We start from the raw sequence: 27,424 nt of genomic DNA on the forward strand, positions 1-27,424 counted from the left end.
GATTGATTAACGTTAATTAAAAAAAAGCTGAGTTTCACCTTCCCACACCAGATGTTGATGGGAAAGTATATAAGCCAATTCCTCCTATAGTTTTTGTACCTCATGTAGCTTTCTTAATAAATGTTTCTTTTTAGGAAACAGTATCTATTTTGCTATTCTTTGTGGCACACAAGAAACAGAGCAATAATGAAGTCACGTGAAATTAACTACTCCGCTCTCCCAAACGATCAGACTAAATCTTGGCAAGTATTACAACATCTTACGGGGGAGCACTATTATGTAGTTGCAGATGATGTTTTATATCATAATTTTATACCATGCTTGTTTGCACTTTTATTTGGAAAGGGAAAAAAACCACACGAGGCCACTAGTGTAGTATTATATGGGAATGAGGGAACATTCCATAGCTTGGACTGTATAGTCCATTGCTCTTTGCCCAGTTCCAGCCCTTGTCTACACTGCAAAATGCTGCTGGCAGAGCTGTGTCCAAAAATTCACAGCCTAGAGCCGACATGGCTCTGCTAGCAAAACCCAAGGGGTGGATGAAGCTCTCCTGGGAGGAGAGGCCTTTTCCCAGGAAAGCTTTTATTCTGGGAGGCTGTGTAACTAATGGCAAAAGATTCTCCCCTGCTGGGAGAACTGTGCCTACACTAAGGGTTCTGGCTGCTTTAATGCTGCTGTCCAAATTAACAGAGCACCAGTGCACTCCAGGCACTCCCCAGTGTCTCCTCCCCACCTGGCACATGGGCAACAGGATTATCTGTATACATCTGAGTCCACAGAAGCACACTGACACTAGGCGCAACCACTTTACAACTAGCACATATGTTACCCTGCAGTGTAGGAACTTGTAGACACAAGACAACTGGCGTTGAGTCTTTCAGAGGTAGAGACCATTCAGAAAAGCACAAGCTGTCTTACCAATGGGATTGGTGGAAGTTTCTTGACCTTTCTGGTGCAGGCGATAATGACGAGTAACCGTTCCATGAGCAGCTTCTGCTTCTACTGTCTTGCCATCTGGGCAAATCAGCACACTGGTCATCATACCCAGGGAGCCATAGCCTGCAGATAATAAGAAAAAGTTGTTTCCTTTGAACTCCCTGATGCTGCATCATTTTGACAAGCCACAAGGACAGATAAGGAGAAACAAAACCACAGGGAAAAAAAAAAAGTCCCATACTGTTTTATAGTTGGGCTGTCATTCCTCCCTTTTCTTGTGGTAGGAGCACGTGAAGTTGTAAAAAAGTGGAACTTGTAACAAGTCCCTGACCCCATTACTGTAGATGTGGGAAGATGGGAGCAAGGCTTTTAAGAGCCAAACTGATTTGCATATTGACTGGAAGGGATAGCCATAATTTAAAATAAGCTCTTGGAGCTCACTGAGCAGTCTGATTCTGATCACAAAGACAGAAAGAGCTCCTAAGAGGACCACTGAGGCAGTGAGAGAGCCCAGACAGGGGGAAGGCACCCTGAAAGGATAGACTTGAGAGACTAGGTTTTGTGTTATGAAGGCAGGTTTTTTTGCTTAATTGTACTACAAGGCATGGGATAGCTGTGGGGGTGTTGGGGAGGCTACTGACAACCCTCTGAAAGGGAGAGAGGAACAGTTGTGGATTCTGCCTGGGGCAGAAGCAATGTGGGCTTAGGAAGCACCGAAAGACTCTGTAAGGGTGGGCTAACTAAAGCTCTAAACCCATGCACTGGTGAGGGAGGTGGTGGGTGTTAGAAGTAGGCCCAGTGGGGAGGTAAACCATATGCCATTAAGACTGGGTGGTTGCCCAGAACTGGAAACAGACTACCTACTTATCTGACCAGCTTCCTTAATGGGCCTGTTGCTACCAGTGTGCCCCATGCCTGTGTCAGAGCCAAAGCCACTACTACGTGCCTCTGGCTGAAACTGCCTTGTGCCTTGGGCTGGATCTGGCCTCCAAAGAGCCCCCCAGTCTGGATTCAGCTCAGGGCATGAGGCAAGCTTGACACTGCTGTTCTAGAGAAATCTAAACAGAACGCCAATTCTGATTCACTTTTTAAAGCCATCCTTGAGTCTCACTTGGATTTTCTGGCATATATGAAATCCTGCAAAGTCTACTCTACAACATACCAACAAGCTGTCTGTAGATATAAGATGCACCTCTTGAATAAAAACAGGAAGGCAGCAGGATGTACAGAGTATAAGATGGGTACAGGGCTAATCCTAGCAATGTACTGGAAGAGAAATAGCTCATACCTTGTGCAACAGAGTCAGACTGCACATCACCATCATAGTTCTTGCAGGCCCAGATGAAGCCTCCCTCAGATTTTAGGGCTTGGGCCACCATGTCATCAATGAGCCTATGCTCATACCAGATCTTCTGGGCTTCAAACTGAGACTTGTATTCTCTGGAAGAAAAGGGAAAAAAACCCACTATTGCAGCTCCTGATAATTTTTGTTCTGGTGCATGTTTTGTGTAAGCAAAGAGAAGTCCCATAAATTGCATAAGGAAGCAGACAAAGAGAGGAGAATAAACAAGGATAGTGAAGTTGAGATGCCTTCAAGATTGTTATGTGGTAGGTCTGTAAACATTTTACTACGTGGTTTTTCTTTTATAGGTGGCTTTTTGATTTTTACAGGTAGCTTGTTTATGATGTTTGCATGTAAGGATGACATGTACCCTGGTGTGAGGGCCTGGGGCCTAGGGGCAGCCGTGAACTCCCTAGCGCCCCCTACCGTCATGTTAGGGTGAACTTAGCACCCTCAGAATCTCGCCCGCCACGACTTTGATGACCAATAAGATGTATGGGAGGCTGCCTCTGTTCCCCAGTTGACGGTACTGATGTTCCTGCCCCTACTCCTAAATGGGGGTCTATATGCGCCCCGCCTTAAGGGCTATGCGTGCCTCCAAACCTCCCCTTCAGCATGCCCCAAGCCTCGCAGCTGTTCTGGGGGACGTTTGTATAGTCCCTTGCCCCTTGGGTGCCCTCGTTCTCTCTCTCGGGCCCCTGGGCTCCTCGCCCACCTGGTGCCCCCTTGGGCCAGGCTCCTATCTCCAGCCCGCGCCCTGGGCCTGTCTCGTCGGCGCTCAGCTAATCACTGGCGCCCCCTGGGTCCGGCTCGCTACCGCCGCCTAATACCGGCGCCCTTGGGCCGGGTTCTTGCTGGCATCCGGCTAATCGCTGGCGCCCCCTGGGTCCGGCTTACCACCGCCGCCCCCAATACTGGCCCCCTTGGGCCGGGTTCTTGCCAGCGTCCGGCTAATCGCTGGCGCCCCCTGGGTCTGGCTTGCTACCGGCGCCCTAGGGTCTGGCTCGTTATCGCCGCCCTAATCCCGGCGCCCTTGGGTCGGCTCGCTACCGCTGCCTAATCCCGGCGCCCTTGGGCCGGGTTCTGACCGGCGTCTGGCTAATCGCCGGCACCCCTAGGGTCCGGCTCGCTACCGCCGCCCTAATCCCGGCACCCCTAGGGTCCGGCTCGCTACCGCCGCCCTAATCCCGGCACCCCTAGGGTCCGGCTCGCTACCGCCGCCCTAATCCCGGCACCCCTAGGGTCCGGCTCGCTACCTCGCTTGTTCTGCCTTGCCCTCTCTAGGGCCGACACCGCGCGCCTCGCGCTCTCTCTGCCCCAACCTGAGGCCTTGCCCTCTCTAGGGCCGACACCGCGCTCCGCACGCTCGGGGCACAGGCGATCGCTGCCGTGCCTGTCCCCTTGACCCTTCTCTGGGTCCGGTTGCCCCACTGGGCAAAACACCGCCCTTAGGGGCTGGGGTCTGCAACCCCGCACACCGCGCCTCCCTGGCGCAACACGGTGCCTCTCCAGCACTGACAATAGTGCTCCGCTGGCACTGTGCCCCTACTGGGCACCGGGAACCCCCAAGCTGTTGGGGAGCCCCCGTGAGGCCTCCTCGCTCCCCTACAGCCTCACCCGGTCCTCCGGTGCAAACTGTAACATAAGCTCAAGCCATCTGGCTGCAACATAAACACAAAGGCTCCGTATGCCTAACCATAACTCCAAGCCCCGCCAGGGCTCTCAGTCCTACCTCCCTTCAGGGCGATCTTGTTCCCCGCATCATCACAGCCGGTTAGTGTGGTAAGGCTGCGACCACTTAACTCACGCCACTCAGCTCAGCCGCAGAGCTCCTGCTCCTGCTCCTGCTCCTGCTCCTGCTCCTGCTCCTGCTCCTGCTCCTGCTCCTGCTCCTGCTCCTGCTCCTGCTCCTGCTCCTGCTCCTGCAGCAGCCAGAAGGGAACTGTGAGGCAGGATCCAGCCTAAGCTGTTTATAAAGGCCTGGCCCTGCCCCCTTCTGGCCACGTGACCCGCCTTGTCGCCCTGGTAACCAGCACCTGAGCTGCCCGGGTGATTGGCAGCTCTGCCAATCACACTCAGTCACGGGGCACTTACGTGACTCCGTGACACCTGGTCAAAGGAAGGGAAAAGAATCTAGCTAATGGGGGAGTTACTTAGAAGTGCAATCAGATGCCTAAAGAAATTAGAGGAAACAATATTTAAGCAATTAATATACTGCGTTTACTAAAAAATCACCTGGCCCAGTTTTACTCTTATGCACAGAGAAAAATCAAGGGCATCTCAGCTTTAGTCAAAGGAATGACCGTGTTTTCTCAAATCCAAGATGACCTTTTTCCCCGCTCCGCATTCAACATGGGTAGGTGGAAGGTAGCCTCTCGTCTTGGACTCATCTGTGAAAGGGCAAGGGTGGGGGGCATGAAGGGGAGGGGAAGCAGCTCTCAACAGCCTCTGCTCACCCTCAATGTTCCCCTCCTGTTAACTGTAAGGTGTGGTTCCAGCTCCATGCACCCTCAGGCCACAGAGCACATGGAAGCACTGGCTCCTTCTCAGCCATGCAGGAGTGGTGGTGGTGTCTCCAGGCCCCCAGCAGTCTCTGGCCCCTGCTGTGTGGGGCCCAGTAGGGGCCAGAATGGACGTGGGCAACTTGAGGTATTCAGGCATCTCCTGGGAGGAACACTTGGTCAAGTTGGATTGGTCATATTCCTTCCTGACCTGCATCAAAGAGCCCTTCCTGGCTCAGGAGATGCACGGGCCAACCAGAGGCAATGCTCTTTTAGACTTGGTCGTGGCCAAAGGAGACAACCTGGTGACGGACTTAAATATAGAGAGTAGCCTGGGCAACAGCAACTATGAAACCATCATGTTCACTGTCCGTTACAAGGCAAATAAATTAGATAGCAGGGTTGAAGTTTTGGACTTGTTGCAATTTGCATTTTTTAAGCTCAGGTCACTAGCAGGGGAAGTGCTGTGGGACCAGGGACTGAAGGTGAAAGGAGTGCATGAGGAGTGGTTGTTTCTTAAGGACATGATCCTTGAAGCAAAAAGGAAGTCCATTCCCATGTGGAGGAAAAGTAGCAGAAGGGCTGGGAAGCCTTCATGGCTAAACAGGGAAATCATGGTCCTCTTAAAAAAGAAGAAAGAGGTGTATAAATCAGAGCTTGGGACAGGCCCCAAAGAGGACTAAACAAAAACAGCCCACACTTGTAGGGGACAGATTACAAAGACTAAGGTGGTAACTGAACTTAAATTTGCAATGGGAACAAGGACAGCAAGAAGACTTTTTTTTAAGTACATAGGGAACAGGAGGAAAACAAATGGGAGCATGGGGCCATTGCTCAACAACTTGGTAGAGCTGGTTACTGGCACTCAGGAGAAAACTGAACTCCTAAATGACTACTTTGCTTCGGTATTTCACCAGGCCAAGAGCAAAAATTATGCCAGATAGGGTACAGAATGAGCAGGGTAGGAATAACCACCTTTCTCCTGGTGTGTGATCAATTAAAAAAAATTAGACTTATATAAAAGTCAGCAGGACCGCATGGACTTCATCTGAGAATGCTGAAGGAGCTGGCCAAAGTCATTGCAGAAGCCCTGGCGAAGCTCTTCCAAAACTTGTGGCATTCTGGAGAGGTCCCTGAGGACTGGAAGAGGGCCAGTGTTGTACCCACCTTCAAGAAGGGGAGAAGGAATGACCTGAGTAACTACAGGCCAATTAGCCTAGCTTCCATCCCAGGGAAAATCCCAGAAAAATTAATTAAGGAGTCTATGTGTGATAGACTTGCAGAAGGTAGAATTCTGAAAGACAGCCAGCATAACTTAGTTTCATAGTTTGTAGGGTTGGAAGGGACCTGAGCAGATCATCTAGTCCGACCCCCTGCCATGGCAGGAAAGAGTACTGGGGTCAAATAACCCCAGCAAGATGTTCATCTAACCTCCTCTTAAACACCCCCAGGGTAGGAGCCTGCACCACTTCTCTTGGAAGCTGGTTCCAGACCCTAGCCGCCCTGACTGTGAAGTAGCGCCTCCTGATATCTAACCTAAACCTACCCTCTGCCAGCTTGTGACCGTTATTCCTGGTCACTCCTGGCGGTGCTCAGGGAAACAGTGACTTCCCCAATGCCTGCTGATCCCCCCTGACTAGTTTATAACAGGCCACAAGATAACCCCTCAGCCTTCTCTTTTGGAGACTGAACAGGTTCAGGTCCCGCAGCCTGTCCTCATAGGGCCTGCCCTGTTGTCCCCTGATCATACGAGTGGCCCTCCTCTGGACCCTCTCCATGCTGTCAACATCCCTCTTAAGTGTGGCGCCCAGAATTGGATGCAATACTCCATCTGCGGCCTGACCAGTGCTGCATAGAGGGGGAGGATCACCTCCTTGGACATGCTCGAGATGCATCTGTGGATGCATGACAAGGTGCGGTTGGCCTTCCTTACTGCCTCTCCACACTGCTGGCCCATGTTCATCTTGGAGTCAATGATGACCCCCAGATCCCTTTCTGCCTCCGTGCTGACAAGAGGGGAGTTCCCCAACCGGTAGGTATGGTGCCGGTTGTTCCTCCCCAGGTGCATCACCTTGCACTTGTCTGTGTTGAAACCCATCCTACTCTTGTCCGCCCACCCTTGTAACCTGTCTAGGTCTGATTGTAGCCTGTTGCATCCTTCCAATGTTCCCACGTCCCCCCACATCTTAGTGTCATCAGCAAATTTGAACAGGGTGCTTTTTACCCCCTCATCCAAATCGCTGATGAAGATGTTGAACAGTGCGGGCCTGAGGACCGAGCCCTGCGGAACCCCACTGCCCACTTCATTGTGGGCAGGTCAAGTCTTACACACCTCATCTCCCTTATGATCAGGTAACTTGCCACCTGAATAAGAGAGAGGAGGTTGATACCGTATACCTTGACTTCCAAAAAGCCTTCGATCTGGTATCCCATAATGTTCTCACAAGAAAAATGGAGGATTGTGGGCTTAACTGTGAGACAGTTAGGCGGGTAGGAAGCTGGCTGCGGGGTAGGACTCGGAGAGTTCTAATGAACGGATCTGAGTCGTCCTGGCAAGAAGTGGCCAGTGCTGTCCCTCAAGGGTTGGTGCTTGGTCAAGTGCTTTTCAACTTCTTTATCAATGATTTGGATGTGGGGGTGAAGAGCTCACTGGCCAAGTTCACGGATGACACCAAGTTACGGGGAAGTGTGGTCACACTTGAAGATAGGCTGCAGAGACAGGCAGACCTAGACAGGCTTGCAAGTTGGGCAGACTGGAACCAGATGAAGTCCAACACTGAGACGTGTAAAGTGCCCCACCTAGGGATGAACAATCCTTAACACACCCACTGGCTTGGCAGAGCCAAGCTGACCAGCACCACGAATGAAAGGAACCTGGGGATAATAACTGGCCACAGCATGAATATGAGCTGGCAGTGCAACGCTGTAGCCAGCAGGGCAAATAATACTCTGGCATGCATCAATTGATGCATCTCCAGCATAACCAAGAAGTGATTCTTCTGCTCTACTCGGCATTGGTGAGGCCACAGCTCAAGTACTGTGTCCAGTTCTGGGTGCTGCAATTTAACAAGGACGTGGCAAAACTCGAGAGAGTCTAGAGAAGGCCACCCGTATGATCAGAGACTTGTATGGCAAGCCATACAAGGATAGGTTGAGGGACCTGGGACTCTTCAGCCTGAAAAAGAGATGACTGAGAGGGGACTTGGTAGCAGCTTACCTCTAAATCAGGGAAATACATCAAGGGCTCAGTGAACAACTGTTCACCAGGGCACCCTTGGGGAAAACCAGGAGTAATGGCCACAAACTCCTGGCAGACTGTTTCAGCTCAACATTAGGAAAAGGTTCTTCACAGTTAGGGTGTCCACTGTAGAATAAACTCCCTCCAGGAGGTGATGAAAATTTCCAGGGTAGGTGACTGCAAGAGGAGACTGGATGGTCACCTTGCTAGGGTCACCTGACCCCAGTTGTGTTTACTGCCCAGTGCAGGGAGCTGGACCCGATGATCTTCAAAAGGTCCCTTCCAGCCTTACAATCTATGAATCAATTAATCTATAAAGTTATGCCTGACAGTAAGTGTGGGGGGAAAAGGGGGCACAGAGGCTGTGTCTGTGTGTGTGTGTGGGGGGGGGAGGGGGAGTGTAGGCAGGGAGGGTGGACAGGCTACAAGGGGGATAATGGGCCATCTCCCCTCGCCCCCATGCCTCCCTGCTGCAGCAGCTGTGGGGGAAGTAGGGGAATGCAACAAATTTAAGATGACACTCTGATAATTAGATCGTATACATGGAAAATGACAACAAATGTATACACTTTCCATATGTAGAACCTAATTATTGAGGGGTCGTCTTAAAATTCAAAGTCACCTTAGATTCAGGTAAATACAATAAAATAGTGGAACATGGAAGAATAAGGATCCAAGGTTCTGATGCCCATTAATGGGGATTTGTTGGCATTTTATGGGGCATGTGTGGGGTCTAATAAGCAAGGATATTCATTGTTAATAGGCGAGCTGCAAGTTAAACTTCTCTCACAAACATCAGGTAATAAAATTTACCAAAATATCTGTAAGAATTCCCTTCCTGTGATACAAGCAGATCAGCGTGTAGTTTAGAAACAGGAGAGTTGGAATTCACTACTGCATTTAGTAAGGTTTCAATTCTAAGGAATAGCCATCAAAATCTCCATAGCTTTTGTTGATCATCGCTAGATCTAGGGGAAGATAAACCCCAAGGCACTTAAGCGTAAGCTTGAATGTTGCACTCTGTGCGACACAAAGCACTCGCAGTCCTCACTGATGGTACTAAGAATGGACTGTGCCAAGCACTGCCAGATCTGTCACAAGAGAGACTCATGAGAAAGGAGGGAATCTCTACAACAGGAGGATGCAACAGGATTGGTGTAGGGAGGTAAGAACACAGGACATTTATAGACGTGCTCCGGAAGCGAGGGACGAGAGGGGGGCACTTTAATTAGAGCGCACAGAGCATCATGGGCATCAGCGTCCCAGTGCTGAAAAATGGTGGCAGGAGCACTTTAACTAAAGCTCGTTCAACAAGCTTTAGTTAAAGCACCCCCACTACCATTTTTCAGTGCAGGGACACTGATACACGTGCCACTGAAGTCTGTTGGGGCGTGCTAATTACCATGCTCCAACAGACTTGATTAATCAAGTCTTTTCCAATGCGCTGCAATTATAATGTGTTGGAGCAGCCTTTGCTGCACATCTATAGGCACCCAAAATGTATTAGTTACCTGTCATAGATCTCCTGAAAGATGTCTTTGAAACGTCCATCATATCTCTTCAGAATGGTGTTTTTGGTGCTCATATAGAGAGGCCAGCCCTTAGACAATGCCATCTGGAAAGAACTATGTGCAAAATCCTGGATGGAGCAGTCAAGGTTGTACATTCCCATGGCAACACCACCGCAGTCTAAGAGCAAAGTGAGAAAAGGGAATAGTATAAGGGCTAGTTATAAGGGCTAGTTACAGCATTGGCTAAAAAAGGCATGAAAATGAAATTCTTGGTAGGCAGGGCAGGATCCTTCTCGCCCATCTTTTTTTTTAATTTTTATTTTTGCTTAATGCAGTTGTGAGTCTCTGCACTGGCTCCCTTACAAAGTTTCATTGGCATAATTCTTCTAAAATTATTTTCCTGCCACTGGGATCTCCAGAGTACGTAGAACAGGCAACATGGCTCCAGCAAGTATTCTAATTAAGCAACCTAAGACATACAGTTTGTACAAGGGGAGAGGCAGAAGAGGTATGCATTCCCATTCCACGGTCTAGTTTGTTTTTCAAGTATGAACCCAAGAGGAGATCTTCTTGTGGACAGCAATACAGGACAAGCCAACCTTCTAAGGGATACATTAGCATTCCCAATGTCTTGTTTATCCTCAAACAAACAAAAGCTACATGTGACCTCAAGATATGGACGCACTTGAAGCAGATGGAATGCTGTTTCGCTGTTTTAGAGAGCTCTAGTGGGTTTTTTGCTGAGAAGAACAAGGACATTACAGATTACAAAGTGGGTGGGAAATACAGAGTATAAAGAAAATCACCTAGGCTGCTTGCAGACATTTAAAAAAACAAAAACACCCCCAAAAAACCACAATGCACTTTACCGGAAGCAGCAGCATGTTACTTCAACCTGGCTCTGCAGCATCTGTATAGATCAGGCACTTCAGTAGAGCTTTATGGCACTTTCAATCAGCTGATTCAATCAGCTATTTCTTCCACTTTACTCAGCATTGGTGAGACCACAACTGGAGTACTGCGTTCAGTTCTGGGCATCGCACTTCAACAAAGATGTGGAAAAGCTTGAAAGAGTCCAGAAAAGAGCACCCTGTATAATCAGAGACTTGCAAGGCAAGCCATACAAGGAAAGGCTGAGGGACCTAGGTCTTTTCAGCCTAAAAAAGAGAAGGCTGACAGGGGACTTTGTAGCAGCTTACCACTGCATCAGGGGAGTACATCAAGGACTCAGAGAACAACTGTTCACCAGGGCACCCTTGGGGAAAACCAGCAGTAATGGTCACAAACTCTTGGAAGACAGTTCATGCTTAACAATAGGGAAAACTTCTTCACAGTTAGGGTGTCCAGACTGGAGTAAACTCCCTCCAGAGGTGGTGCAATCACCTACCATGAAAATCTTCAAGACGAGACTGGACAGTCACCTTGCTGGGGTCACCTGCCTAGTGCAGGGGGCTGGACCCGATGATCTTGTGAGGCCCCTTCCAAACTATGAGATAAAAGTGCCAAAAAAGCCCCACTAAAGCACCTGGGTCCAAGTACATGAGCTAGATCTAACTAAGCCTCTTCTGGGCATGCACTGGGCTTGGTGCAGGAACGCACCAGGTTTAAAGTGCCACTATTTTTTTTTTAAACGTCTGCAAGCAGCGCTAGTGAACACCATTTACCCCTCAGCTATCTTCTCTTCTGGTCCTTATTCAGCCAAGAGTAGGGTGTGTTTTCTAAGAGTGTTCACACACCCACATCTTTTCAGTTGTGAAATTTTACTAGAGGCTGTTATTATCATGAGTTTGATCAAAATGAATTAAAAAATGAATGAGAAAGGTCTTCCTACTCTTTTTAAAATACTTATGAGATTAAGGTTACTGGGCTTAACACTCTTCCCACCTAAAATGGATGGGAAAAAAATCCCACTGACTTCATTAGTGCAAGATCAGGCCTGATTCCGTCTTCTCAATGAAAGCAGTGGATGGTGATTGGGGCTCTTAGGAATGAAGCTATTCCACGTTTCTTACTATCAGAATATCTTACAGTTTTAGTCTGTATCTTTAGTGCAGTGTTAGCTCAGGTGATAACCTGGTTCTGCACATCCAGGTTAGATATCACACCGAAGAGCCATAACCAAGTTTTTGCATTCTCACTGGAGGTGTGATCACCTGTAGATTGGGATAGTTCTTTGCACTGTAGTGGGCTGAGATGCTCTATGGTCCTTCCTCTGATTTGTTGGGAGAACCTGCCTGCCCTTCTGAGAACAACAGAGAATTGTGGAAAGTCAAGGGTAGACTTTTAGCTCTTGTGTGACTTAGCTTGAATTGTCAGTTTGAAGTGGGTTGGGGACCAGCTCCAGTGAAAATAACACCTAGCCTTTCACCTACTGCTGCAGAAAAGCCAGCTAATAAGGGTGGAAGTGTGATCAAACTTGAGTTAGGTTTTGGGTGCTGATGGGAGTGTGGCTAGCAGCCACACCCAAGCAACAACCTAAGTGTTGTTACAGTGTTGCAGTGAAGACATACATACCTGCTGTCAGCAGTATGGTCAGCTTTAAAGCAAACCTCTTGCTGGCTTAGATGCTAAGCTTACCTGGCCCTGCAGAATAGGGCCTACTGGTCAAAGTATCTTCCAGTAAATATGTAATACAATACCCTCACTATTAGGAGTCATCACCCTAGAAATACAAAATCTTCCTTTGTGGAAGGCAGGCAGTACATAAATTACCTACGTAGCAATAACTGCATTAGCCGATTTTCATTACACTGAGGTCTGGTGGGGAAAAAAAATAGTCAAACCTTTTTGCAACTAAAGCAGATCTGCTCAGGTTGTCTTAAGATGACATTTGCTGCAGATAAAAAGCTAAAAAGTGTTTGAATAGGATTAAATAGCACAAACTTCCATTAGTACCTGCGTAAGCTGGCACCCTGCTTACCCGGCTGATCGCAGAGAGAACAGAATGTGACCGATCACACAGGTCTGACAGAATTCTTTTTATGCAAACCCGCTGCATACAAATATAGGTTGCAAGATGTATGGTTTTACTTTAAGTGTGTGGAGATCTCATAGAATGGTTTTAAATTTATGGCACTGGCAAACAGTCTTCTGTTTATATGATGGCAATCTAAAGGTGGTCTTCATACATGCGGTTGTACCAGCCTGCCTCAGTCACGATGTGTGTGGAAAGACCATCTTATGGGAGTAGCAGAAGGAGTTCATTCTCCATGCAGTTTTTAGCCTCTCCATGGACTACAATTAGTGAACTGCACCACAGTAACCTGCTGCAGCAGTTGGGGCAGAAACCCATTAAACTGGCAGTCCACACAGGAGATGAATCCTCTGTTAGATGGCAAAATAAAGCTTCACCTCTACTGAGCTGAAGCTGAGCTAGATTCAAACTGGTAACCTATCAATGAAAGGCTACACAGCCCCTTAAAAATGCTGCAAGTATCCCAACTCTAATATATACTGAAAAGATATAGGGGTGGGGGGGAAGAGAAAGAGGGAAGGGAGAGGTAATATTTTATATACAAAAACATATGGCAACTTAAGTGTTTCTGCCAGTCCAAACATGCAAAAAGAACAGGAAATGATACCTGAATGAATGATGCACATAACACCCTAAATTTGGCCTTGGTATACACATACATAACAGTATGGAATATATCAAATAAGGACACTTTCCCCCAAATGGTTTCCCAATCAGATTTGAATCTAGGATTTTCTGTCCCACAGCATGTAAGATAGATAAGTAACTAGTAGGAATGACACGTTCTTATCTTGGACCAGTCCAAAAGATACAAAATTTGTTTGCAAATGGGTTTGTTAGACAAATACCACTTACAATCTCAGCTCTGTGAGATGTTATACATACCTTCAAAGTTATGGACCACATATGTCACTGGTTTACCTCCATCTTTTGGTGTGTAAGTCATTTCTACTTTTCCAGGACCAGGAACCACAAAATCTGTTGCTCTGTACTGTAACAAGGTAGATGGGCAAAAAAAATAAAAAAATTAAAAAAATAATAGTACTAATCAGCTTAGTGATATTACCCAACAGGCAGCTGAACAGCAAAATAAATTCAATACTAAGATTCTCATGAGATGTTTCTTAATTGATATAAGCATTACCCATACCAGAAACATACATCCTAGAGAATAAAAAGACTGTAAAACTTAGTTACAAAAAGAAAAACAAACCCACTGCTGTATCTTCTTTCAAACTGCCCTGGACAAGTGTTGCCATGTTCCTGCCACACATTCTCCTATTAAAACTTTCACTCTCCCACCTAGTTTCCTTGCCAACACTAGCAACTTTTTTGCTCCTTAAACTCTTTTGCAACTTCTCTAGCTCTATGCCTGTTGTCCCCTTTCCCTATTCCCACGGTACTCCTTTTACTTTATTCACTCACTTTGGCAGGTTTCCAGTCTTCTGCCTTAGCATCAGACTGTGCACCTCTATTACACTTTCCACTGCCTCAGTTATACAATGCCTCTGACTTACTTCTTAAAGCTATATAACAAAATATTCTTTTTTCCAAAGCCAAGGCTCAAAGATTTCTTTCTGCTGATAGGGACATAGCTAAAATGGTACAGGGAGATCAGAAGGTTAAGTATGTAAGAAATAAGTACTAGTGCTTAGCATCTATTCATCAAATATGTAGCTATGTTAAACACTTTGCCTCCAGGGATCTTAGGGCACTTTGAAGAGTACAACAGTTCCCATTTCACAGATAGGAATGCTGATGAACGAGATGATGGCACTTTGCATTGCACAGATGTGTGTCTGTGCTGGAAAAAATGCCCAGGGATTGTGAAATAGTCAGGCTTTGCTGCCTCCCAGTGGTCACATTAATTGGACTGTTGAAGAAATCCCCATAAACACTAAAATGTCAGTGTCCATTGACTTCTAACAAAAAAACTTACTACGAAAGTAAAAATGTGGCGGGTTGATTAAAAACAAACAAAAACAAACCCAAAAAACCCACCGGTTTCCATCCTGCTTTTCATCATACATGAAAGACCTACTTATATAATAGAAGCAAATGTGGCTAGTAAGTTGACTACTCTTTCTCTCCCTCAAGAGTCTGACTTATCTCTAGATATTGCCTAAATTTTGATTTTGTGTTCGGGGGACGGGGCATGTGGGAAGAGTGGTTCTGCTGCCAGTGTTTGTGTGTGGTTTGGTCTGCCCAAGTATGACTCCTGCAGGTAAATGGAGTTTTACAAACAGAACATCAGAGGACTCTCACAGATTCATCTTACATCAACTCTTACAGTGTTAAGGCTTAACTGAACGCTGGGGAATGCTTTTCTCTACTATCTGATCTGAGGTCTCCAAGTTAACATTTTTCTAGTCTCCCCAAGCAAACCAAGCCTGATTAACTGTATCCAAACAGTATACCTTTTTTTTTCCTCTCCTTTTTTAAAAGGTATGTAGTCAGAAATGAAAAGGAAGAGTTGTCAAAATGTCTGGTGGAAATAGACATAGCAGAGATTTTGAAACTAAAGTTAGATAATCTGCAAGCTGTTCAGAAAATTGCTCACCACCACTGAGATGGGAAGAAAGGAAAAGATTTGGGGGTCCAGTGCATTTTTTGTAGTCACAGCTGCATTAAGGGTGAAATGAAGTACCTCAGCAGTAGTTGGGAAAGGTATTCTTGCCTCTAGGGTGCTGAAGTAGTCAGAATGATTCTAGGAGTTGGAGCATATGCTACTCTTCAGCACCCAACCTCTAGCATGGACCTCTGTATATTATAAAAAAACCCAGAAGTGTAGTAATACTCAGGGGTCTTTGTCATGGACCAAGGCAGTATGCTAGGTATCGTAAGAATACTAATTAATGTATGTGGAGAAAGGTGGAAAGTTTACTGTGATCCATAAATCACACATAACAAACACAGGATTATGAGATGTCAGATGTGTTGGGCGTATAGAATTTGTCCCAGTCCTATTCCCTTGGAATCTTCAGTTATACACAGTAACATTTTAAACTAGAAGGACCCTAAAGTAACTCACTTGATCCCCATATGCATGACGGCCAATGACAATGGGTTTCACCCATCCAGTCACCAGCCGAGGGATGTTCTTGCAGATAATAGCTTCCCTGAAGACTGTGCCACCCAGAATGTTACGAATGGTCCCATTGGGAGATTTCCACATTTGTTTCAGCTTGAACTCCTCCACTCTCTTCTCATCAGGGGTTATGGTTGCACACTTGATGCCAACGTTGTACTTCTTTATGGCTTCTGCCGCTTGCACTGTCACTTTGTCATCTGTTGCATCACGATTTTCTATGCCCAAGTCATAGCTACAAGCAAACCCAAAAAAAAATAAAGCTTGCTTTATAGACTGACCTGATATTTATGGATTTCTAAATTAAATAAGCTTCCCCCCACCCGCAACAGATCCCAGAGCTCAGTCATAACTGATCTGAAAACTTTTTTTTTTTTTTTTTTTTTTTTTTTTGCACCGGTCCTGGAAGCACTGCAATATCAGGTCAATGCATGGAGTGGATGGAGCACACTCGGGTTCCACCACCCAATACCAAAAAGAATCTGCTCAATATAGACCTCCTATGGAGGACATATCAGAGACAATTACCCTGGGGAGCTCACCTATGTGGTCACACTGCTTCTCCTGCCAGGTAATGCTACCGCAAGGATAGGCTAGCGCAGCCCAGCCGAACAGTTCTTCCCTGCATAGCAGCAGGATTTAAACTAGGAGTGAGTACATAGTCTTGACACCACTGTCTTCTTTAAGGATTGTGGCTGTGAGGTTAGGGTAGCTTTAGTTTATGGTAAAGGCTGCCCAGGAGTCCCCATGGCACCAGGGACATACAGATGTGCTGTATCTCCACTTGCCTTGGCCACACACCTCATTCTCAACAAGCTCCACCCGCTTTCTTGGCTCCATTCTCCTCCTGTAACCCATGGCAGCACAAATTAAGTTATGGCTAACTTTGTACTGCTTGAACCTTTTCCAAAGGACTTGCTGCAATGGGGCACTTTGCCAGAGATTATAATGGTGTGAACCAGCTTGATACTTGAGTGGATTTGACTCCCCTGCTGTCAGCTTTTTAAGCCTGGGACTAAGACTTCCCTGACATGACACAACAGGGAGCACAGCAGAACATTAACAGCAAGTGCTGGCAGGCTCTCCACCATGTCGTATCTCAGGAAAACCCACAAATATTTCTTTGAACAGTGAAGGGTTTCATATTTACTAGACTTGCTACTATTCTGTAGCTCTAGAAAAAGGGTGTGTTGCATATTTTGTCCTTGAAGTATAAATAGTTGCATCTCAAACACAGCATGAACGTAGCCATTGTGTTTGGTACCTAACTTGCCCCTTCCTTTTTTAAGAATGAATGCTCTTCTACACACTATGTGCATGTGCAATAAGCTCCAGTGTTTGTCTGCTCAGTCTTGGCACCAGCAAGCAGAAAGTCCTGTTGGGTAAGTGTTCAGTCTTCAGAACAAAACTAAATGGCTCTAGAAGTAGGGGAAAGGTCAGGATCATGGGCTGACTAATGAATATAGCACTGAAAACCTTTTATACAGCTAGACAAACCCTGCATGAATACTGTAGTTACTAGGATGGCAGCAATGTCATTTCACACTGCAGCATTACAACTCAGAAGTCTTACAATGAGCTATACTACTTGCAGACTAGGAAGAACAGGAATTTTTTGTTATGTTATGGTAAAATAAATATTACAGGCAAGACATTCCTTTTTTAGTCCTGTCCTCCTCCACCTACACCTGCAAGATCTTTTTCTATAAAAGACTTGCTGCTGCTTATTGTTCTGGGGTGTGGCAGTGAAGGACAGATAGGGTTTAGAAAACTGCCAGAAGTGTGATCTTTTAGTTGCAGGCTACTCAGAACAGGGCCCAGTCCCACAAAAAGGCAGATTTTATTCCCATACACCAGCCTCTCTATGCTATTTCCATTGCCTCAGAGGGTAAACAGACCCCTGGAGAGTTCCCCCAACCATAGCTATGGCATGAAGCCAACTAGGTTAGCCCACTGATGGCCTTTTGAGAAGCCCCCTGTGTTAGGATGTGCTGAAGACAAAACCAGATGCTCTGTGTTCCTATTATTCTAGTCTTGAAAAGTGTCACATAGGTAGCTATCAAGCTGCTCTAGTGATGTAAGCATTATTAGTCCTGGATTTAGAGGGACACAAAGGTGGTTGCCTGTACATCCTCTCTGGACAGGGTGCTACTTCTGTCCCTGTGTCTTCTAAGAGGTATAATGCGGAGATAAGTTTGCATGTTCTTGGGCATAAATTGTTAACTGATATAAGTAGCCCCAGAAAGTGAATGAAAGTGTTCACAGAAGCAGGGTCAGAGGAGATATTCAAGCTTTCCACCAGAAAATAGGTGGTGTCTTTAGGTAGACAACTGAGTCAACCTGAGTCATTTTTCAAGCGGGGCAGAAGTAGGATCCTAGGAGGCGAGAGCTTCATATGTCATCCCCTGCCCCAGTAATTTAAAGGTAAAAAAAAAAGCTCCCAACCCATTCTCAGATAAGCTATAAAGACACACCTCTCCCACCCACCCAATATCCACTACATTGTAACATGTGACTGATTCTTATAACTCTTACTCAAATATTTACTCAAATCTAAAATGATAGATTTGAAGTAGGGGAAAAGAGCCCCTCATCATAGACTAATGTATAAAGCAGGGCAGGGAAGAGAGAGGCAGGCTGACCCAGGGTCAGGGCCAGAGTCACAGCCACAGCCACAGCAGCCTCCTGCTCCACTGGCCCTCTGGCCCCCGCTCCATTACTGTCAGGCACAACTCAATTTTGGCTTGGGCTGGGTTCCCTCCAAGACACAGAGCACAGGAAAACTGTCTCCTGCCTAGCCCATCAGCAACTCCAGCACTGCTGCATAACCCAGCAAGGGCTGAGCTTCCACATGCTGTGCTTTGGGAGGGAACAGAGCCTGAGCAACATCTGACAGTATGGGGTGGAGGGAAAGAGCCAGAGACTGCAAGGGTCGGAAGGGACAGAGATTGTGGTGAGTGCAGGGGGAAGGGTCAGAGGCTTTGGGGGAACTCAGGGCAGGGCATGCCAGTGGCCGGGAGAGGGAGTGCAGGAAGGCGGCAGAGGGAAGAAGGGATGGGTAGAGGGCAACAGGCTCCCCTGACTTCCTCCGCAGCCATCCAGCTGTCCCAGCCAGTGTTTTTACTGCTATAGCAATGGGACAGGGACAAATTCAAAGACAACCCTCTGACAATTAGAGTGTATACCTGGAACATTATAACAAATTTATAAATTTTCCATATGTAGAATCTAATCATTTGGGGGGGGGTTGTCTTAAATTCAAGGTCGACTTAGATTTGAGTAAGTGTGGTATATGAGGGTGGTTACCTGTGTACATCCAGATCCACATATGGAAAAATCAGCTTGTCTTTGATCAATTCCCAAATCACCCTGGTCATTTCATCTCCTTGCATTTCCACAACAGACCCTCCATGGATTTTTTTGGACATCTTGAACTAAGTAAGGATTAAAAAGAAAAGAACATATGGCAAGCATATTTAGCCAGGCACACTTCTGTGACATGAACTGAAGAAGCAGAGGTTCCAATAGGGCAAATGCTGACCCTCACAAAGGAAAGAATAAAGAAAGAGAAGAGCACCAGCCCTTGCAAAACCCCATTTTACAGGCAGAATCTGATCTCATCTCACAGACTTTAATGGAGCTGTTTCAGTTTACGCCATTGTAGCCATGTAGAAGATTAGACCAAAAAGGTTTGATGTTTATTTCTACCAAGGTCCCTTTACACTGGTGCATCAGTAATTCCCCCACTTTTCAAAGTCTGTGGAGCAATGTAAAAAACCTTCAGTATGAAAGAGATTCATTCCCACAGGCTCTTAACTGTATGAGGCCTCTAACTTATGATGCAGCTGGAGCAAGCAAAAACATGAAGTTATATCCTCATACAAGTGTTACAATTCTACCAGGAGAATTGCCTTTCTTCCAGCAGAAGTGATGTGTGCAAGTATTCGCTTAATTTTTTCCCCCCCAAGGGAAACATGCCCTTCTAGGGAAACATCTTCCAGGTGTCAGACTGGATGATCTCCTTTGTAAGAATTTCTCTTCCAAGAATGAACACTTGTATGCTCCCCTCCTGATCTGGTCTGGAAGGAGAAGGAAGCAGCAAGAATCACCTTGGGCTGAGGGCTTTGCACCCACCTGGACCAGTCTGGAAGGGGAGAGGAGCAGTGAGGCAATGCTTCCCTACCTCTTCCCCAGACCAGGGAGTGCTTGATTCAGGGAACAGGCTGGGGGCTTTGCCCCCCCATTTCCTCCACTCTGGGGGAGATGAGGGTACTGGCTTTGAAGTGCTTTGCAGGGGAGAAGCTCACCTCATGCAGTACATGCAGAGCTCCACTCTTGCAGCTCAAAGTGCAAGGCTGCACATACAGCTTTGAAATATAAAAGAAAAAGCTGGTGCCCATAGCCCTATCAGGGCCCCCAGTTTGGGGACCTGGCAGGAGACTTTGCTCTGCTATTCCAATCCCCCAGGACTGGGAAGAGTGAAGCAGCCAACTCCCTAACCCTTCTGGGGAAGGTGCAGAGAACAAGGGAGAGAGGACAGCTTCAGGTTGGGTGCCTGTACTGTTTCCTCTCCCAGAACAATTTCTAGCAGGAGAAATGTCTCCGTTTCCTCCACTAGAAATGAACCCCTGTTTGAGGCCTGTGTTCACCTTACTGGCAAAAAACATTTGAATTCCTGGGCTCTATTTCTAGCTCTGGAGGAAGATGGGAAGAGCGTGTGACTGACTGGTGGAAGGAGAGGGGGAAAGTAGTGCCAGCACTTACAATTTGATTGTGGATCTCATCATATTTGGTGTTCCTGTTAAAGTCTCATCTGCCCCAAATGCATCTGATTAGGCAAGAATCAGAATGTTCATGGGGTGGGGACGGGGTGAAAAGGAAAGGCTCAAAAAGCAACACCACCACCACCACAACATAGGACTATAATGCTTCCCAAAGACTCAAAGGTTAAAAGACATACATGAAGAACTGTATTAAAGGTAGGGGTGGAGGGGAATGTCATGATGGGGAGCAGGAAGAAGGCGGCACACCATGATTTATTTATTTATTTTTAAATACTTGGGTTTAGGATAATATATTATTTCAATAGAGAACACATCAGCATGCTTCTATACACAATGTCACTATGCTTCACGACTGTTTTTAGAGGCAGAGTGGTACAGAAACAGTACAGAACCATCAAGTTTGTTGTTTTTAAACTAGCTTCAATCCTAATTCTGACTTGAATGCTTTGCTATTGGGTTAAACAAACACTGGAATAGATTTGTTTCTGGAAAACTACAGATGCATCTTCAAAGCATTTAATTCTACCTTCAGATTCAACACTCAAATTTGCACTTTGATCCTTGCCAACAACAAAAATTAACTGAGCACAGACTCTATGCTCTACAATCTCTTAGTTACTGCTTCTTATTAGGCAAGAGCTATGACTTGGCATTTTTTCCCCTTCAAATGAAATCCAATTCTTGTATCTGGTTTTTATTGGTTATTTTAAAGTCCTAAAGTTAGAGAGAAGAAAAACTCAAGGCCCCTGTTCAGTAAAGTTGTGTGTGGGCAGTGTACGTGTTGATGAATAATCCCACCGACTTTGACAAGACTACTCACAACAGTAAATTTGTACAGAGGCATAGATGTTTGCAGGATGAAGCCCTCTATACACTGGTGGGAGGATTAGGGAGGCTGGTCTTCACTTACAGTAGGAAGTCATCATATTAGTAATTCATATTCAGCATTTGTGTGTCCTATTTTGAGATTTTTCTTTAAATTAAAAAAAAAAAAAAGTGAATTACACTCAAATTTTAACAAACTGTGAAATAGCATCAGAATTGTTCCTAAGCCTGAACTGAGCTTCTCCAGAACCCTCTGGGGTAGGAAAGGGGTGGCATACCACTTTCCAGAGGGGGAAGCACGGGCAGATGAGCTAAGTGACATGCCTACAGTCAGAGAGTTCTGGACTAGAACAGAGAACTCCTGATATCAGTCTTGTGCTCCAACCACTAGGCTATGCATCATTAAGATTATTTACTCTCTTTAAAAGAGAGTCTCAAAAAGTGCTGATAATTTGTAGCCTTGTGTTAATAAGCTCATCTTGACACATCAATCTAAATAATACTGATCTGAAACATTCTGTAGTTTTATATATAATGTCCAAAGACGGTCTCTCTGCCAATATTAAATATGCCTGTCTAGTAGTTATTTAAAAACACTATATAAAATGGCCATAACCAATACTTCGGCACAAATCATACTAGCCCATTTATTTAAAAATAAATACCACCCCAGGATCAATATCAGCAGTCAGTGTTAACTAAAGAGCTACATCAACAAAGATACTGCCAGGTGATCTCTGACAACCACTCATGCTTAAAGGAGAAAAAACTATGTCAGCAGGCTACATGACTTCAATACAAGGCCAGGTTCTAGAGCGGTCCCCACAATTCAAAGATGTTTTTCGTTTTGGACAGTATATTTTGCCTAGTACTTTTGATCTGAATTAGCACAAAAAAGGACGCTTTGCATTTGTAGGTTGATGGGAAGACAGAGATAAACTTCCTGGCTAATTTTGCAATGAGGAAGATTGTTTACTAGTTTCCAAAAAAAGTCATTGTAGAAGCAAATCGCCATACTCCGTCTCAAATTCTTTCCACAGAATTTTGAATGGCTGGTGGTCCCTGGCTCCTGTCCTGATAAAACAGACCAATTCAATAAGCTCTTTCATGATGTCCTAAGCCAAGAAAACTTTGCATTGTACAGCAGGAAGCATTTCTTGCAGTGAGAAGAGACAATTTCATGAGCTGATTTTTCACATTTCAGTTTTTGCCAAAGCAAAGAAACAGCACTGCTTCTCTTACCTAGCATAGCTAGATCCCTGTTTGTTGTAAGGCTGTTACTTATTCTAGTGCTAATCAAAAAACTTTCAGGACATCCATGCCAGTGATTTTTATGTCTTCTCCATTACCACCATTTTGTAATGTTCTCAGATCCAAAAGGTCTTTTGGTCACATCTAGCTCCCAAGTACTTGCTCTGACACATATCAATAACTGGGGGATATTGTTACTTTTGAAACTTTTGTCAAGTGCAATGCTGATCTAGACCTTTTTTTCACTACATTTTTCAATGTTCTCTGAAATATCTGAAGCCCTCTTACCCAGAAGAATCTGGAAGCTGAATTTTACTCAAGTCTTTTCTAGTTCCTTTTAATTTGGGAACATTGTTGAACATTAATATCCATTTTAAAACATATCTTACCATCTACATATGGTTTTATTTATTTTGTTACTTACAAAATTGCATACAAGATTGGGTAACTTGATTTATGTTACCCTTTGATTTAGTTTTTGCTGTTTGAGATTTTGAAGTTTCTGTACTCCAAGATGGCTACAAAGTGTGAAATCATGAGTTGTACAGCAATGTCCCTGCAAGATTTTTTTTTTAAACTGAGCAAGCATAGCATTGCATAATAAGGAAACACTTTTACACTATCCTGCTGCAGCACGAAAAATCTTTTCCCATTTGTCACGGCAGCAGATACATTCATATTTGTATCTTTGTATTAACAGTCACCATTCTCTTCCATTTGTCCACTTCAGAGTCCTACAACAGTTCTTCAGTATTCAAGAAGCATAAGACAGGATTCAGGAAACATGTAAGCATAATAATATTTCCTGTTTGATTAATCTGTAATAAGGTGGGAGCTATTTGCATCCCTATCAGAAAATACAGTAGTTTTACTGTATTACAGACAGATAGTGCTTGTGTTGTATTATTCAGGAGAGACCAGCCCAATGCATGCAGTGAAAACCAGCAACAAAACCCCCCCACACTTCTTTAACATCACTTTCTGCCAAGGTGGACAAATTTACATGATTTAAACTGCCAGCTGAAAAAAAAAAATCTCAATTTAAAACTTTTTCATCTGTACTTCCATTAATTTTCTTAAGAAAGGTGCACTTACAGTAGTTGACATAACCATTGAAATATGAATATTTAAAGGTAAATGGAGTTTTTGCACAATTTTTTTTTTGCTGCATGATGTATACAGCAATTGTGTATATTTATTTAAACAATTTATCTATCTTACTATGTTAACATTTTTATTATTTTATTTGGGGTTAAAATATGGTAACTGATATTGCTTATTTGTTAGTAGTTATTTTTTGCTCCTAATTTTGTCAATCTGTTGCATTAGGAAAATACCTGACATCTAACACACATAAAACAACATAAATTTTGTTTTAATAATAAAAAAATAAAAGCTGTGGGTACACAACGCTTCTTACCAAAGCATGCTTTATACTTGCAATTAAGTTATGATCATGCAGAGAAATCAACTATAATCCATGAATTAAACTGATTATTTCAACTTAAATCCTTTTTAAAATTTTCCTAGGCTAAGTGAAAGTGATTGGAACTTAAATCCTATTCACCTAAGTTTCTTGAAAATGAGGCCAATCTCTTGAATTACTCAGGCCCTCCTCCAAGTATTTTAAAATTAGACAATTTTTCCCCCTCCCTGATTTTTATGTTGAATTTGTAAGAGCCATGGATTCAACATACCATTTTTTTCCTTAATATTCTGAGACAATAACATTTCAGGCCTTACTAGCCTTGGATTATATTCAGATTTCATTTTAAACAGGTTTATTAAAAATAAATATTAAAAATAATTTAAATTGGGACAAATAAATTACTTTAAAAATACTGAATTTTTCAAATTTAAAAATATGATTTTTTTATTCAGTGCTGAAGCTTCAGAGGATAAATTGAAAAGCCACTTTCAAATCAGACTGTGGTCTGAGTATCACAGACTATTTCTGGGCTTATTTTTTGAGCTTGGCTTTTGGTGAAGGAGTTCTTACCTGTGATTAGAGCACAAGATTGCCAATCGGGAGAGCTAGAGATTTTTTTTGTTCCTAGTTCTGCCAAAGCCTCTGAGAGATTTTAGCAATTTATCTCCTGATAACAGTTAACAAAACAGCTGATATTAAATCCTGAACAAATGTGATTAATTCTTACTTCAGCTTTAGGGGAAATATCCTACAAATAAAATTTTACTTTCAGTATACCAGTATAAATTTGGAATCACTGGCAGAGATTTTCTTCTATAGTTTAGCAACTCATCTGTTTCCATATGGTGCAACACACTAACCTAAGTGCAAGATACAATGCACTTTTGAGTAAATGTATTTGGACAATGGTGCAATTATGGTGCTGGCTTAAACTCAAGTATATAAGACATTGATTCTCAACTATGATGCCACAGTACACACAGTGCCATGACATTCTTTGAAGAGTGCCACTGGGTACCATGCAATATCAGCACTGTTAGATGTACAAACATCTACCTATGATAAACCCAAGATAAACCCAGAAGCCATGTCCAAATGAGAATGGCCAAGTGGTATGTGGCGCTGCAGACCTGCCCACAGTGCCACATACTGCACATTCAGCTGTTCTCCATGCTGCAAGGGAGCAGCGCAGCGAGGGTTCTGACCCCTGGATATCCTGGGTTAAAAAAACCTGCACAAAAAAAAAAAAAAAGCAGAGTGGGGCATGCTGCTTAAAACCAGAGCCTGGTGCTCTGGCTTTTGGCCAGGCTCTGAGCAGCAGGATCACCACTGCTACAGCCCCAAGAGGCCCCTAGGATCCCAGGTAAGGCTGCACTGGGCTGGTTCCAGCCTCCCTTACCCCACCCAGTGTAACCTGCCATATGCCAGAGGGTGCAGGGCATAGGCATTCCCTGGGGACAACTAGATGCAGCACAAAGTGTCCCACTGCTAGTTGTCCCTGGGGAACCAAATGTCCCCACTCATATGGATGCAGCCAGTGATTCCAAACTGGAATCCATAGTGCCAAGCACATTCTGATCTGTTGTGTTTTGCGATGTTCTTTGCAACAGAAGAATTGCTCAGTTATTTTTCCATATTCAAAAAAAGTGAGTGAAAACTAAGAGCTGGCATGAGTCTAATGAGGGGTACCCAAAAAGGCTGTGAACTACTGGAGGAGACAAATGACTGACACTAACGTTAATTTATACTGTTCTTCTCATGCACCAATGTAATGATACCTAAATCTGGGATAGAGACATCCAGGGTAGCTATTATAGTGCCCTGCCAGTAGGTGGCTGGGTGCAGGTGAAAGCACTGAACAAATGGCTAGTCCAAGGTAAGCACTGGACAGACAACACCTACACTGGTATATTTTATGTCCCTCTTCTGCTGTAGTTTTATCGGGGAGGGGGGAAATCAAGGCAATTTTGCACTGGATTTAAGCAAACTAGACTTGGTGCAGACCAACATTTGTCTGTTCATTTCTAGTTTACCCTGGTGAAAGGGTTGGCTATACAGATGTATGGGTATCATCATGTAGCCCAAAATATAGGCAAAGACTGGAAGCAGATTTTGTCCCTTAGACCCTATATCAGAAGGGAAATTTTTACCTATCATACTTGTCTAACTAAACCAATTAACCCCCATGGATAGATGCTCTTATTTCAGTATGACAGACTTTCTTTCAGCTTAGCATGAAGCCCTTTGGAAGTGACACAAATCTGCTGAACAAAGCCACTTTTATACCACCACCACCACAAAAAAAAAAAAAGGCATATCACACAAGGAGTTACCACAGTATAACTCTGCTGGCCTAGATTTACCATCTAGATTATACTGGGGGAAAAAAATCCCCATACAGAACAGAGACTTAATAAGGTAAGAAATGATCCCACCTAAACAATGGGCCACCTCTCTGCGAAGACAGCCCATTTGTCTGTTCTGTGGCAGCTACAATTTGATTTCCATTTACAAAGCTTTGAATTCCCACTTGCTGGTTTCCAGAGCGTTACCCCCTCACCCTGCCAACCAGGTCAGACCAAACGACAGCAGGGAAAGACGGGGCAGGGGGATCTTTTGGCAGACCAAGCCCCAGATTTCTCCCACTTGAAACTGGCTCCTGAATCAAGGTACCAGCTAGCAAAGCCTCGCCCTGTCTCTAGACCCTGCATCGCGGAGAAGAAAATATAAAACATCATCAAGATACGTAAACATGAGCCTCTCCTGCCAAAGCAGGGTGGGCAAGGAAGGTGGAAGGGGCCAGGTCTGAAGGCGACGCATCCCTGCACCACCAAGTCGCCCCCAGAGGGTTTTGGGGGCTCCCAACCAAGCTGCGCTGCCGCCAAGTGCAGACTAGACGGCAGGGCAGGTGCCCACGGAGAGAGACCTGCAGCTCGGAGCAAGGTGCCAGGCTGTGGCCACGGGGGGGTGGGGGGAGGGGCTGCAAGTGTGTTGCCCCTTGACAGCTCCCCTGGTGAGCCCTGCCAGGCAGGGCCGGGGCAGGGACGAGGGCGAGCGCAGTGCAAGCGAGCAGCCCTGCCCAGGCACGGGCTGGCAATGCCTCCGGCTCCAGCTACCGCCCAGCAGCCACGGCCCTTACCTCTCTGCCCGCAGGCACTGCTGGGCGCTCAGGAGATGGCAGCTCGCTATACCGCAGCCTCCTCCCGCTCCCCCTCCTCCGCCAGCTCCTGCTAGTCCCGCTCCCCTGCGCCGCCCACCTGCGCTCCGCCCTCTCCGCGCCCCTGGCCCCAGACGCCTTAGTCCCACCTCCGCCTCCTTCTTCCGCCAATGGGGAGGCGGCAGAAGGAGCCGGTACGCCAATGAGGGTGGCCCACGCAAAGCGGCTGGGCTGGGGGGGCGGTGTTCCAGGGAGAGGGAGGCCAAGGGCAGTCCGGTGTTTTGCCCCTGCCAGCACCTCTGCCCTTGCCTCTTCCTGTCCCCCTCACTCGCCCTGCCTGCTGGGGCACAGGCAGCCCTGCCCAGAGGAGCACGTGTGGGGCGAG

General features: G+C 45.4%; 1 protein-coding gene across 1 annotated transcript in view; it reads right to left on the minus strand.

Annotated features, from left to right (window-relative positions):
* IDH1 (isocitrate dehydrogenase (NADP(+)) 1) overlaps positions 1-27,156 on the minus strand; it is a 35,093-nt gene extending 7,937 nt beyond the window's left edge. Inside the window, exons 1-7 of the mRNA XM_090044858.1 lie at positions 27,022-27,156; positions 18,900-19,027; positions 15,537-15,828; positions 13,391-13,496; positions 9,532-9,709; positions 2,228-2,379; positions 922-1,062 (exon numbers count right to left, since the gene is read on the minus strand). Of these exons, the coding sequence (XP_089900984.1) occupies positions 922-1,062; positions 2,228-2,379; positions 9,532-9,709; positions 13,391-13,496; positions 15,537-15,828; positions 18,900-19,021 (991 nt within the window). The 5' untranslated portion in view covers positions 19,022-19,027; positions 27,022-27,156. The remainder of the gene's footprint in view (positions 1-921; positions 1,063-2,227; positions 2,380-9,531; positions 9,710-13,390; positions 13,497-15,536; positions 15,829-18,899; positions 19,028-27,021) is intronic.
* Positions 27,157-27,424: the final 268 nt, after the last annotated feature.

The sequence above is a fragment of the Crocodylus siamensis genome, chromosome 4, assembly GCF_052110815.1.
Source record: "Crocodylus siamensis isolate JL-2025a chromosome 4, ASM5211081v1, whole genome shotgun sequence".
NCBI classification, from domain to species: domain Eukaryota; kingdom Metazoa; phylum Chordata; order Crocodylia; family Crocodylidae; genus Crocodylus; species Crocodylus siamensis.